The following is a 14483-nucleotide window of genomic DNA, read 5'->3' as shown; positions in this document are numbered from 1 at the left end:
GAAGTTTCTGATGGCTTAGCCCAATGGAGCATGTGATCTGGCTTTATACATCCCTGCTACACTGTAACTCACATTTATTTCCTCATTTAACTACTCAGGCATGAAGCCATCTTACTTCTAATTAGGAAAAACCACTACACCCTGTGAAATGCTAACTCATTATTTGTAATTATACTCAACCTCCCTGCCCGCTCCCCTTGAGTCAAGAGTAAATCTTGATTTGTTTCTCATGGCTTCAGAGAATTCATATAAACATAGCCAGGGGGAGGTTCATTAATACTGCTCCTATCTCATTGCTTGTAGAAACCCAGTAAGACCACACACAGTAACAGTAGTGTTCCACAGCTTGACAAAGCTGCTGAAGGCAGAGTTCCCCACTACTTTGTGGATATTTCTACGCTAGCAGCAAAGGCATGAATTTGCTTCACAAAACCCAAGGGAATTATTTTCACAACACTCCTCTGAAGTAGTGAGAGATGATATTATAATGTCCATTTTACCAATACTACGTGAAAGGCTTAGTGAAACTGAAGAAATTATGCAACTGGCTGCCAGAGCACATACTACACTCTAGCAGTGATCTTACCTACACATTAAGTCATCTATGTATTTTTCTAGCAGTAATTTTACATTTTTCTAGACTTTTGATAAATGCATCAAATGGTATTAAAAGATTCCTTCCAGTTCCCCAGCTCAACAATCATCATCTTTCTTAAAACATCAAATGAATGTTGGCTGTGATGGCTTTTTGAGAACCGTCAGTTAAAGAGTGTATTCATTTATTAAACCTATTTGCAGTTGTTTTTGGGGGGTTTTGTTGTTGTTGTTGAAAAGCGGACCTTCATTCCAGAACAAACTAATTTTTCAGCCAAGCTGTGACTGAATTTAAATAAGCGTGAAGCTGTTTTTGTCATGGTGTGCTTTCTTTAAAGCCCTTAAACTTTTATTAATTGATGTCGATCAGTCCTTATTAATAGCATGCTACGTCAGCATTCTCATGATCCTGCCAAAGGGAGCGTAAGCATCAACGATAGGAAAACCTATAAACACTCTTCTATCTGCCTCCGTGAACGCTTTTCTCCCTCTTCCTCAGTCCTGTGAGATTAAGTGTTCTAAAATAAAGGTATTTTTTCAAGAGTAAGAAGCTATTCATTCCAATACACCTCACTCAGTTCACAAATAAAGATCATGTAAGTACTTGCTTTCTAGACATGGGACACATTTGCCACCTAGAGGCAAAATACAAATACCCGATCAGCTTCTCTACCCCTTCTACAAAAGAAGAAATCTGCATTACCAACCTCTATAACAGATGTTTCTTAATTTTGGAGTTGCCAGTAATTTTAATTCGTATTGTTATTGGTTTGTTTTTTTTTTGTAACTTGCCAAACAGGAAAGCCATGCAGAAAAGGTTTAATTTTGCACCACAGGTAAATGACTAACAAGGCTTTTGTGTGATGGCTTGGATGTTACCTTGCTTTTGCTCACCACTACGGATCCCAGCATTTTAAAATATTTGTCTTTGAACTACAACTCCAGTTTTAAATGAAGGTTACATATTCGTAGAATAATGCGTTCTGTGTATACTTAACATCACCCAAGTAGACAAGAGAAATTTTATTCAATACAAATTTGTTTCCAAACTCTTCATGCTTCTATGAAACTTAAACTGATTTCAAATTAACATGATTTCAGATTAACATGAAATAATACAGCCATCAAAACCCCCAACCAATTAAAACTATCCTGCTTAACAGAAAAAAATCACCACCACCACCACCAACAAAAAAACCGCCCCAACACCACTACAGCAATTAAAAAAAAAGAAAATTAACTTGTTTTTTACCTGCTTCCGATCTCCAGGATGTTGTTACGTATCATTTGAAGGAAAAAAGTAAAAAGGCTGGAACTTGTCTCGTTAAAAGTTAAGCTCTAGAAATGGGACAAAACAAAACAAGATTTGCACTTTAGAAATGTACTGAAACCAAAAATACAGTAAAAACTTCAGACACACAGAAACCTTTATGAAAAGTTAGACTGTAGTAGTTCAAACCTCTAAGTCAAGAAAAAAAAAATCTAAACCCAAGATCTTACTATACTAACTAAAAAGCTGCTCACACCCAACAAGTGAATGGCACAGCTCTTTTTTTGCTTAGCTTTAGGAGAAAAACAGTTTTGATTTGACTTAGATGGGAGAATAGTTAAATATAGAATCTAAAAAACACTTTTTAAAGTGCTAGTATATTATACTGGATTATTACAATGTATGAGATCTCGCTCTTTTGGCCACTTTTTGTCCTGCAGGACAATTTCTGTAACTGTCATGTTCTTTATGATTCCCCAAGTATAGATACACTCACTTGCCAGTTCTGCAGCAAAACTCATTCTTTGCCACGTATTACCAACGATTCCATGTGTGACTGTCCACCCAATATTTATGAAGCTTTTTGTGTTAAGAACTGTGTAATAAAAACTTCATTTAGAGCAGATTAAATCCCTTTAAGAATGACTTAATGAGAACCAAAGCAAAATTACTTCCTATCTGCATAGATTAGACGTCAGACAAATGCCCCCAGTTTCTGACAGAGCCATGTGAGATCACGGTTATTTGTACTGAACATCTAACGTGATGGACCTGTGGTACTGACACCCAGGCTGACCTGATACTTTTCTCAGAACACTTCTTTTATTTTGAAGTAGTGAAACACACACATAGAAATTCTTTTCAGATGTAAAATATTTTGAAATAGAATGCTGCTGTTCCTGTAATATCTAGCATAGTTATCTAAACCAGAAGTCCACTGGAAAAAAAGAAAACAAAACCTCAGAGATTCAGCCAGGTTTCATTTTCATCGATGTACTCATTAGGCTCTCTGTACTTCCAGGACCCTGGAACTGTGCACCACCCACACCGTATATTCTACTCCTATGTCCATAGATATATCAGATCATTTTACTGATATGTTAGAAGCATAAATTACTCTAAGTCAAAATTTTCCACTGACAAGTTGAGAAAAAAAAATTTTAAAGCGAAAGTAGCTTGTGAGAAAGTACCCGTCTGGTCATCTGCTGCTGGGAAATCTTGCCGACTGTTATCACAGCACACCAAGATGCCAAGCAAAAAAATGTGTTACGAAACTGACTTAGCGTATCACCTCTGTCATGGTCCTTGCACAGAAGGAAGTCTTACCGACAAATATTTGGAATTAGTACAGGTCTCTGCAGCACAAGAATTAAAAAAAAAAGAAGGATGCTTGCTTCTTGTAACAAAGTGTCACTTGGAGTAAATTTGAAATGCATCTCATTTTAAACCATAATTTAACTCACTGAAAATGAGAAATATCTTTAAAAAAAATACAAGAGTTGATCTTGTTTTGCGTGGTGTTTTAACTCCCCTAAAGAAGAGTTCATTCTTAATTAGCCTTGGCAAGTAATCACTAAAATACACTTTTAAAAAAAAATTATTTTTCTATTCTGTGCAATTTGCTATTCAAGATGCTACATCTAATCCCTCAGCTACTTAGCTTAGAATACATTTTGCTCATGCTTTCTTCTGCACATTTTGGAGATACCAGGTGTTGAAGCCCTCCATTCCTACATAGTTAATTACCCACTTGAGAACTGTTGTAAGAAACAATGGAATTAAGAAAGCAAAAACAAAACACTTGTTAAAACAGAAGTTTGAGACAACAGTGAGGAAATTTGGGAAAAGTTTAGAAGGATATCTTGTCAGACTTCTCGCCTGGTGCAGTCCTTCCACCAAACATTGACAGCCTGTTTTAAACATCAAAGAAGAGATAACAAAAATCTTTCTATGGAAGGTGCTGTGTAACCAGAAGAGAGGTGGTGCCACCACACAGTATATACATGCAGTTTAAAACCCCTGTCTTCCTCCAATTCTGTAGCTTACTTCTTCAGCTGAAAAGAAGCCTCCCCATATTTACCTGTTCAACAATTATTGCATTTTTCAATGAGGCATTCTCCTGAAGCTGGGACACAAACTGCTTCATGTCTGGCATAAAATCCTTGAAAGTAGAAACCTGTATATTAAGTGCAGATAAATAAATGACAAAAACAATAGAAAATTCAGGACCAGACTCTTTTATTCAGTGAATATCAAAGGGCCAGCCTTATTGTATTATTTTTATCCAACAATTTTGCTATCATTAAAATGAAATCTCTCTCACATATCCCTATTTCCACAACACAATTATCTTTATTTTTACTAAAGTTCAGTGAAAAGTGCAAAAAGGACAGAGTAAAAAGAAGCTTTGCCAAGTCCAGAAAATATCCAACACTATTTAAAAAGGGTTTAAGGAGTAATTGCATAATTCAAATTGTGAAAAAGCTGTAAGCAAAACTATTTCTTGGACCTTAATATATCTACAACATCAAAGAAGAAATCAGCAAGTCATACATGTCTCCTAAAGAACCTCTTGGCTCTTCCACTTGTGGTAATCATAATTGCAGCATAGCGCCGTATGCAGTAGACAGTTCTTTTCTCAGGGTTTAAGATCCGTGATATCACTTCCACAAGTTTATTGTGAGGAATGGTATCATAAGCCCTGGACACATCAGCCTAAAATAGAAGAAGTATCTTCCATTAAGTATTTGTCAAGTATCACTGTAAACACTGTGGTGGTATGAAAAAATTACTGCTGTAGTATGTAAACAAGGCCGAAGAATACATCACATAGGAGTGAAATTATTGCATCATTCCGTCCAAATTTGTGACAAAACAAAACCTCCTTGTTTATCTGCAAAAACTTTCCTCACTCATCAATGAGTTTTCCCTTACAAGGGATAACCAAACGATCAGCTTTAGCACAAACCTTGTCATTAACAAAAGATACCATATGCAACCTTAAACCTAGCACTGAATCTTCAATCACATAACTATAAAGTATACTGCTGATATTTGTATGTGTTTAAATATTTCAAGAAAACTTCCTCTCCATATGATCTCATGGAGGTGACATCTTAGGCTTTTGGAAAGCAGATGTTTTACCTTTCCTAGACCTCACATTGCAATATTACCTCTGCTGTTAGTTGTCATAGTCAAAATTCAAAACCACCTGAAGAAGCAACAATCTTCGGGGAACTATGTCAACGACATGATTCTTTGGCTTGAAAGATAATGAGAAAATCACTGAAAGTAATTTCAGAACAGGATGACAACTGACATATGAGAGCATGGGAACAGAGCTCCACTATTACATATATAAACCTGTGCAATTTACATACATCTGTATAAACTACCCCAACTCAAAGCTGAGCTCAAACACAAGAGGTTGTGGGCTAGACATAACTGAAAAACTACAGGGTTAAGAAGAAACTCCTTCAAAGAGTGGGATACAACAAGCACTCATTTTTTTCAAGTGGGAAAAGAAACTTGTTAGAGAGACACTGGAGTTCATTTCACAAGTGTTCATTTTCAACAGCAATGAATGATGCTGAGACAGAAGAGATGTATTTTTTAGAAGATGCTGAATTCAATCAAATGCACATGCCAAGTTTTTCCTGGTTTTCCTTTGGGAAGATGGCCCTAAAGACACATCTGAGCTTATATCTTTGTCCCATTTTCATACCCAAGTAAATGTAATTGCAAAAATCTAGGGCCTGTGCAGAAGCAAGAGCTGCTACATGGCAGAAAGATGGACAGAAAAACATCCAAGAAAAGGAAATGCTATTGTAGGTACACCCTCCCCCAATAAAGAACCAACCCCCCACCCCAAAATACCAACCGGAGTCTGTGTTAGGTATGCACAAAAGTTTATTTTGAAGAAGAAATAATTATTCAGTCAGATCACAGCTACTACAGTTATAAAAGTATCTGCACAAGCTGACTTTGAAAAGTTAGTTAAAAAGACATACCTTTACATAGTAGAAATGAGGAATTTCACTATCTGATTCAAGAACCTTTGTAACAAACTTCTTCCATGTCTTGTAGATATCATCTTTCCCAAACACTGAAGAGCCAATAAAACTGGTGTTCATAGTCCGTTCATAATTTAACACACTAAAAAGATTTTTTAGTTGAGTGTTGTAGTGATGCATCTAAAGAGACCAAAGAGAATCACCTTAAAGGATGTTGAAATATATTAAACTCTGTGCAATACAAAGTCACATTTAGATAAAATATTAAACATAAGATTAAATGTATACATTTTCTATATTACTGTCTTCAACTGCAGTTTTCAGAAAATCTGCAGAACTACTTAGAAGTTACAAAACAGACTCAGAGATTTATTAACTTTCTGTGTACATTTAAGTCCTACAGAAAATGTTTTTTTCTGACTCTTAGAAATCAAGGTGCAATAGTTAGTGAGATAAATAGATGGACTCCAGCAAATAAAACCACCATGACTAATTAGAAGGTACTTCTTACATATCACTCGTTCTCTCTGCTGGAGACTATCACCACAACAAGAACAGCAAAAAGAACATGTGACCTAAGACTTCAGGCCAACTCTCACTGCAGCATCAGTTCAGCCTCTGGAGGTACCTTATGCCAGTACACTAGCAAAGATCTAACTCTCAGCTATGGCAATGGTAAAGTACACCAGAGCAGCAGAGAAGGTGTGCAGGTTGGTTAGCTCTGTAAACACCTTAGGGAATAAAATTATTCACAGACTTGGCAACAAAGTACTACTGAAAGAGCAAGCCATACTACTGAAAAAATACACGAACTGCACATATAGCATACTGATGAATCAGTTTAGAACTTCAGAGAAATCCTCCAAAAAGTATAAACGGAACATGAAAGGGCTCTTACTCTCAATGGTAGGATTGTGATCATGATACAGATATGCTGAAACTGCTAATTGCAGAAGCATTCCAATTCATTTGAAAATATTTATTTCTGCACTGAAAAAAATCAATTACAGGTTTCAGTGAAAAGCTGGCAAAACTAAAGCACACCAAAAATGTTCAGTGTACTACTGCCACTGCCTCCAAACCAATTTCATCCAATGTCACTGATTTACGTAAGTAATTTTGTTCATTCATCGGCTGATCTTGCAAAATGTTTTTGGCCAGTTTACAGAACAAAGATTTCTGAAAATTAAGATACTTCCCTGAATTACTGCTGAAAGTTACTGAATTAACTTTCCTGTTACAGGCCAAGTTCCTAAGAGAAACAGTCAAAAGGTAAGGTAAATAGAAGCAGCAAGATCAAAGGAATAATGAACAGAAAAGTTCCTCCTTTTCTTTATGAGCATATCCCAGGACAGTTGCTTTTTCACAAAAAGCACACCTTCACCTTTTCACAAAGCTGATGGCCATGTGGGCCTTAGCAGGTGAATCAATAAAAGAAAATTGAGACTGGTTTCAATCCCAGTTTGAACTAGACCCGAGAGACCCACAGTTGTAGTAGTCACAGCAGAAAAACCTAAAAGTCTGCTGGAATCTCTGCAGAATGCAGGAAAAGACTATATAAGCGCTCAGACAAATCTTTTAGAACCTTGCTGCCTCCCAGCGCTTTGAGTTTCTCATTAAAAAATTTAAAAAAATATTGCTTCAAATGAAAAAGGAAGAAGGATGTAAATACATTACACCTCTGAAACAAAACAGTATCTCCACTGACTTGAACAGAACCAGATTCGTTCCACCATGTATTTTGCAGTTTAAGAGTTGCCCAAGAATCAAACGTGGTTTGCTGCATATTTAGGAGATTATCTCTGGCAATTCGTCTGGATACATTCCAGTGTACAGCTACAGAAGCTGGCCAAGACTACCCCTACAATTCCAAACTGGCTTCCAACTTCCAAAATCTGCAAAACTGTCAGACAGAAAGAAGTGCAAGATGATCTTCCTTCTACAATTTAAATGCTAGGCAGAAAGTGGAGAGCAAAGACAAGCTGGATACAGTAGAGGATGAAAAACTGTAACAGAGCGTGGGATAAAAAGCCGTATCAGAAACAGCAAGATGATCTTCCTTCTACAATTTAAATGCTAGGCAGAAAGTGGAGAGCAAAGACAAGCTGGATACAGTAGAGGATGAAAAACTGTAACAGAGCGTGGGATAAAAAGCCGTATCAAAAAAAAACTGGAAGGCGGAAAAAAAAAAAAAAAAAAGAGACTACATCACTTCCATTAGGTTGGAAGCCCTAAACTGATGAATAGGATGATTGTTTTGCACTAGACACTTTTCTTTGTCTCAGTCTACTATCTGAGAGGTAACACTACCACCTTCTCTTTCATGGATTTAAGAAAATCATTAGCTGTGCTTTGTGATTAGTTTAGACAGATGAGGTCTGTCTAAATTGTGAAGACCTTACTGTCCTCAGTTATTTGTGGTGCTCTCCAAGAGGAGTCTATTGCTCCCACATCTCAGTAGCTACAGATATTCCCTCTCAGCTCCAGGGCACCGGGGTTAGTCCAAATGCGCTTGACCAGCTACCACGGTTGACTGTGAACATTCATCTTCTTCAGTATATTCATGTCACCCTTTATGCCATAACTGCTACAAGATCAATAGCACCTTTAAAGCACTGCAGCTATTTCCAAATTAAGTGTGTGCATACTCTCAAATCTCAGAATTTGATTGTCACAGAAAGACTATGAAGGAGTAACACCTTGGAACAGCTCTCAGTTGACACCCCGTAAATCTGGTCTGGGATCACACACTGACCACAAAGTACTAAGAAGCCACTGACCTCTCACCCATTTGGGGAACATTTCACCTTGTGCACTGAACGGGACTCAACCTTAAGGAAAAACAATTAATGCAGTCATGCAAGAGGGTGAAACTGGGTTGCCGCTATGTCTTGTGGTTAACTGGCCTGTTAAAGAGATTATTCTGTGTGTTCTGTCTCTGTTCCCAGGCTGCAGAAATTCCCAGCTTCCTTCCGCTCTCCCTACTCACCACTATGCATCCCCCTGCGCTGACCTGGCCCCACAGCCAACTCCCCATCAATGTGTACAATCAGTATTCAGGTAAAACCCGACGAAGTGGACTCATCCATCCCTCCTTCTCTGGTTTGCCAAACAAGCATGACATGTTAGTTCAGAATACTGAATATATTTGAGATTTCTGTTCTTCTGGTCCCATAGATGGCCAATGACTACCAGAACCAGACACAGTTAACAAGCCTGAGGGAAAAGGATGAAAAGAGAAGAGAAAGAAAACATGACTATCTGACAGGCCATGCCATCCCGTTAGACTCGCTTCCTTAAGACAGGCTTGCAAATAGAAGTACGTGATTCTGGAATTGAAGGGCAACAGTAATTGAGCACTTGCATTGGGAAGGGAGAATCAAACTCGCAACAGCTAGACCAATTCAGCCATTCTGATTTGAATGTTCCAGATCACCACGTTAAAACCAGCTTTATGTAACATAAAAAACCTCATTCACTTTATTAGCTGCCTACATCAAACCCACATAAAACAAAAAAGAAAATAAAAACCTTCTTTTCTCTGCTTTCCCTGCTGAATGCTTGTGCTTCAACAACACTGCTCACTTTTACTATGGGCCTCAGCCCATTCGCTTTGGGAATGAACCGGAGCTTTGATGCCATAGGAACATATTTTTTTTGACGGATGGCTTCAATCTCCTCTGAAGATAAAGCGCGTAGATGTACTTTGGCAAAATGGTTTCTAAAATACAAATACAAATTTAGTGTCAGCAATAGGAAAGGCAGTACATGAAAATATTTAATCTCTTTATGATAACTGAAGCCAAATATTTTTCTAAGAAGATAATTACAAATATCAACATCAGCAGAAAGCGACATGGAAATCCGTGAATTTCAGAAAAATTTTAATGACAACATAATACAATACTAAGAGAGTACACATTTCTGCTTGATGCTAATTAAGATAATAAAAGAACTTAACACAAATGAAAATTTAAGCACAGATTAGCTGTGTACATTTGAACATTATGAAATACTGTTTATGCAAGACAATAGGAAGTTGGATGTTTCTCGTGGTTTCAAAAGCTTGAAAGACCTTACAAAGTTGGATAGAACCTTCTGAAAACTATGTTACAAAAGATGCAGGGAAGGACTTGCACATTGTAACGTGCTGTTCTACTCCCAACATTTAGGGGACCCTACTGCTTATTAAAAGTTATAGTGAACTGAGATACTAGAATACATACACAACATAAGAGCACTTAGGTATCTAGTAACATGGTTCAAAAGAACCAGTCAGATGAACAGATGTCGGCTAAAGTGAACAGCAGATAATAATGAAGTACCGCAGGCTCCCACGTCACAGATTCTGAGCAGCTCAACAGCCTTTGGTACCCATTCACCAAGAGTGCTTGAAAACACTGGCTGGTTAAAAGAGGATGATGCCTAGAAAGCCTCAACATGACCAAGGCAACCCTAAACAGCTGTTTCCCAATATCTCTAAATTTCTCTCCTCCCATGTGAAGCAGGCAGCTTGCCACCTGTATGAATGCAGTAAACTGGATTAGTAGGAGACCTCACGTTACACTGCACACTTGAGAAAGCACTGCTGAAAGCCCTAGCCTTGTGAGTGGAATTTGAGTGCAGCATCGTGGGCCAGACTAGAAGTCCATATAGCTACTTATCCTGTAGCCACCAGCAAACACCCTGTCCCTACAGTCGCCTTTGGCAAGCAAGCAGCAGTACTTCCTTGGGATGCTTCCCCAGCTTCCAGTAATCTGCAGTTCAAGGACTTCCTGAGCCAAAGGTGAGAAGGGGATTCATGCATGATGGGAAAATACAAAGGAAGGAAATCAGAAGAAACAGGATCCGCCCAGATTAGGGTCTTCCGAGTTCAGATAACCTTGTCCTTACACATTGGGATTTTCTAGGAAACTGGGAATAGGGACAAAAGGCCTAAAACAAACAGTTTTCTTTTAATCATACGCCCCACTAAAACCAGCATGGTATCTAGCATGTAGAAGTCAGCACTTGATGATATTTTATGCCAAAAAGTAGCCTTCGAAGTACATTAAAACTACATAAAACACTGATTGCAACACCAATGTTGTTAGTTTGAAGACAAGACAACCGGAATATGTGGCGCTATTCTACTATTATTTAAATTGCATATTCTGAGCTTCAACTGCAAACGAGACAGAGGCCCCATTAAGTGCGAACACATACGCAGAAGAGCTGCACTGGAAACACCAATGTTGGAATCAGGGAGCGGTGGGGCAGGAAGGGGAAAAAAAAAAAAAAACCCCACACACATAACATTGTAGACCAACAGAACTCTGTGAAAGCAGAAGGTTCACCATACAAAACAGGAGTTAAAACACAGGACATCGAGTACGCTCATCTGGCACGGTTCCAAAGCTCTCTTAGACTCCAACAATTTATAACGGAAACCCAAAAGATGTGAGCTATGGAAATGTGTGCACAAAACTGTTCATTAAAACCACCTTCAGATCTTCCCTATTTTCTCACTTAATTGCTTAAAATTTGATCTTAAATAGTGTCCTGACTTAAATACATGCATGAACTTTCAAGACCAAGAAAGCAGCATGGAATTCCACAGCTGCACTGAAAAAGAAGCTGCATTTTAAATCCCTCAACCTTAAAAAAAAACCAAACCAAAAAACCAAAAACCACAAAGCTACTGTCTGAAATTTTGAAAAGCATATTACAGCATTTCCGCATCTGTGTGTTCTGTTTTGTTGCTGTTTTTTTTTAATTAAAGCAGTTGAAGCAAATTTAAATTTTTTAATATTTTTAATATTTTTAATATTTTTTAAATTAACATTCCCAAGGTTACTTTGGGATTCTGTCAATATGCTTTACTCATAGTTAAAAGGTGTAAAAAATTGACTTAACAAAAATTCTCTTCATAACAGAATTTATTATTGCAAAGGTTTCTTTTCTCCTACCAAAGAGTTCTAAATTTGAATCAGTTTTCTCACACAAAATATTTCTGAACTCCCAAGCTGTGCATACTACAACCACAGGTTGAATTAATTTTTAGGAAATTAAGCAAATAAAAGGAGGATAAATGGGGCAATAAACAAAAGCAGAATTATAACTTTACACTACAAAACACGAGATTTCCACAAAGTCCATTAATGTTTGATTAGTTTTCTACTATTACCTAATTCCAATGTTCTGTAACTTGCCCCAAATCAACTTTCGGTAGTAGAAAAGCATGTTTTTCTGGAACATGGTCTCGGTGATATAGAAAAATGATCTGAGCAACTCAACAACATAGGTATCCATCAGCCAGTATAGGAATTTAGCCAAAAGTTCTTCACGGAAACAGTGTTCATAGGCAGGAACAAAGTGATCACCTTCAATAAACAATGCAAAGGTGGTTATAGTAAGTATCAACTGATTGTATTAGTAAAGAAACAACATACAAACAAAAATCCCCTCACATAACACTTTTTCTTAGCTTGAGGTTAACGGAGAGAAAAAAAGCAAATACAAACGACAGCGCAGACACTGCTCCAAATTTTCACTGGCACCAAACAACATGACCCGCCCAAGGTAAAGTACAAACACAGAAACCAGTTTGCGTGACAAACTGACATACAGGATACACATACCAGCCATAAGAAGCCCAAAGACTTACTTTCTTCCCCCAACACTGGTTGTGCAAGATCTTTAATGCACAATGCCAAATTTTTGTGAGGGGAAAGGTAAAACGGGAATAAGCCTACTACAACATAAAATTTTAAATAATAAGCAAAAGAATGAAAACACTTCAGTATACTGTAAAACCAACAGAATTAAAGTGGGCTGACTAAGTCCTTCAGCTTTTCTAAGATTTAGATGGCACAAAAATTATGAACCCAGAAAATTCATAGCTACTGTCAAATTTAAGGCCACACAGATGTGAGTGAGGAATAAACACGGATCAGTAGGGAATAAAACAGTACTAAAATACTGAATTTTTGCCTACTTCCAGTAATACTTTTTCTAATTAAAGCTCAGAGTAGAATTCAGCAAAACACAATAGGATAATTTAACAAAATTATACAGCAATAATAGTCCAGCTGCATAGCACAAATCATGATTATGGCACAAATGTTTTAAAACCAGCTTAATTTTTGATACCACAAAGCTGAGGCTTAAAACTGAAACTTATAAAAGGGAAATAAGCCTCCACTTCTCCATCCTGTTTTGGTTTTGTGTTCTTTGGGGCAGAGACATTCTCACGTATTCTCAGCACCTAAGACAAGACTCCCACAAAGAGATGAAACAGTGTTCACTTTGACAGAGTAACTGCCACTAAGACAGGTAATATCAATGAAAAGATCTAATGGTTGCTAGAAAATTCTCAGCTGAAGAGTTGCAATGTGCAGCTGTAATAGACAAATTAAATCAGGATGTTGTTAAGCAGCTGTGCTGGAAGCAGATAATTTGCTTTCCGAGTTTGTGACAACAGATGTAAATTATCACAAGAATTCAGGGAACTGACAAGAAACCACTTCTACCACCTTCAGGGAAAAAAAACCAAGCACCTATAGGGCAGCAAAGCAATTAAATACGTGTTTAAGCTTCAAGCACAAGGGAGTAGTTTCATGAAAATCAAAATCAAGTCTATGTGTTGCTTTTCTTGCAATAAGGGCAGAGAATAAGAGGGTATTACATTTCTTCAAGATAAGATGTTCCAGATGGTTATGAACTAAATGAGTATTTCAAAATAAAAACATTGTAAACTATTTAACTCCTCAGCATTTTTAAAAGCATGTTTTTGAGCCATCGTTTCTGAATAAAGAATCAATGTATTTGCTGGAATTAACAGTTTCTTGTGGAAGCGTAACCTCCCCTCTTTCTGACATCAGTTCTCATACATCAGATTTTTTATTCTCCTTGTCCAAAGAACCTGTAGTAATTTCAGAACCTTACTGCACCTTCTAAACTGGCATTCCATTTTCAGCTCACATTACTGTAGGATCTTACTAGGCAAAACCACTGCAAACATACCAGCTAAAGAGCGGCAATCCACACTATACAGATGGAGAATGGAGGCACAGAAAACGGCAAAATGCATTAGAGCCTACAGCAATCGACTACAGCTTCCGAGTGACACATTTAAGTCCCAGGATAGTGCCTGAAGACAGACATGTTCAGGGAAGCAAGATTTACTTGTCACCATCTGAAAAGAGGACTAAACAGAAGGAGTTTGTATAGAATTTGAAGCAATCAAGCTGAAGCCATCACGACAGCTTTGAGCCATGGACCACTTGGTCTGGTGACCTACCAACCAGCCCGCCTGAAGCAGTGCTCAGTAGGGATCCTTGTTCTAGAGAAGGGCTCTAGAAAGGCAACGGATGGTGGGCAACCCCCGTATTGCATGGGTCACATGTCATTCTCACAGGGTTGATGTGAGGAGGAAAAAAAGGTGAAGGTTCAGTCCCACAGCAGAGGACCACAGGCCACTACAAGTGTCTTGCTTTGCCCTTAGTCCTTTCTGAAGGCTTACGGTCACCAGCAGGCAGACTGCATTTGTTCCTTACATGCTTAGGTCATTCTTCAGTGAATTTACAGGGTTACTGCAATTTGGAGGGTAGGGGTGGAAGGGAAAG

General features: G+C 37.9%; 1 protein-coding gene across 1 annotated transcript in view; it reads right to left on the bottom strand.

Annotated features, from left to right (window-relative positions):
• Window positions 1–1846: 1846 nt before the first annotated feature.
• LOC104498206 (telomerase reverse transcriptase-like) overlaps window positions 1847–14483 on the bottom strand; it is a gene marked incomplete at both ends in the record, with an annotated part of 15039 nt that continues 2402 nt past the window's right edge. Inside the window, 6 exons of the mRNA XM_010141558.1 lie at window positions 1847–1932; window positions 3945–4040; window positions 4418–4579; window positions 5875–6057; window positions 9409–9598; window positions 12044–12239. Of these exons, the coding sequence (XP_010139860.1) occupies window positions 1847–1932; window positions 3945–4040; window positions 4418–4579; window positions 5875–6057; window positions 9409–9598; window positions 12044–12239 (913 nt within the window). The remainder of the gene's footprint in view (window positions 1933–3944; window positions 4041–4417; window positions 4580–5874; window positions 6058–9408; window positions 9599–12043; window positions 12240–14483) is intronic.

This window comes from Buceros rhinoceros, unplaced genomic scaffold, assembly GCF_000710305.1.
Source record: "Buceros rhinoceros silvestris isolate BGI_N320 unplaced genomic scaffold, ASM71030v1 scaffold19378, whole genome shotgun sequence".
Classification (NCBI taxonomy): domain Eukaryota; kingdom Metazoa; phylum Chordata; class Aves; order Bucerotiformes; family Bucerotidae; genus Buceros; species Buceros rhinoceros.
This window is presented reverse-complemented; position numbering and strand designations above follow the sequence as displayed.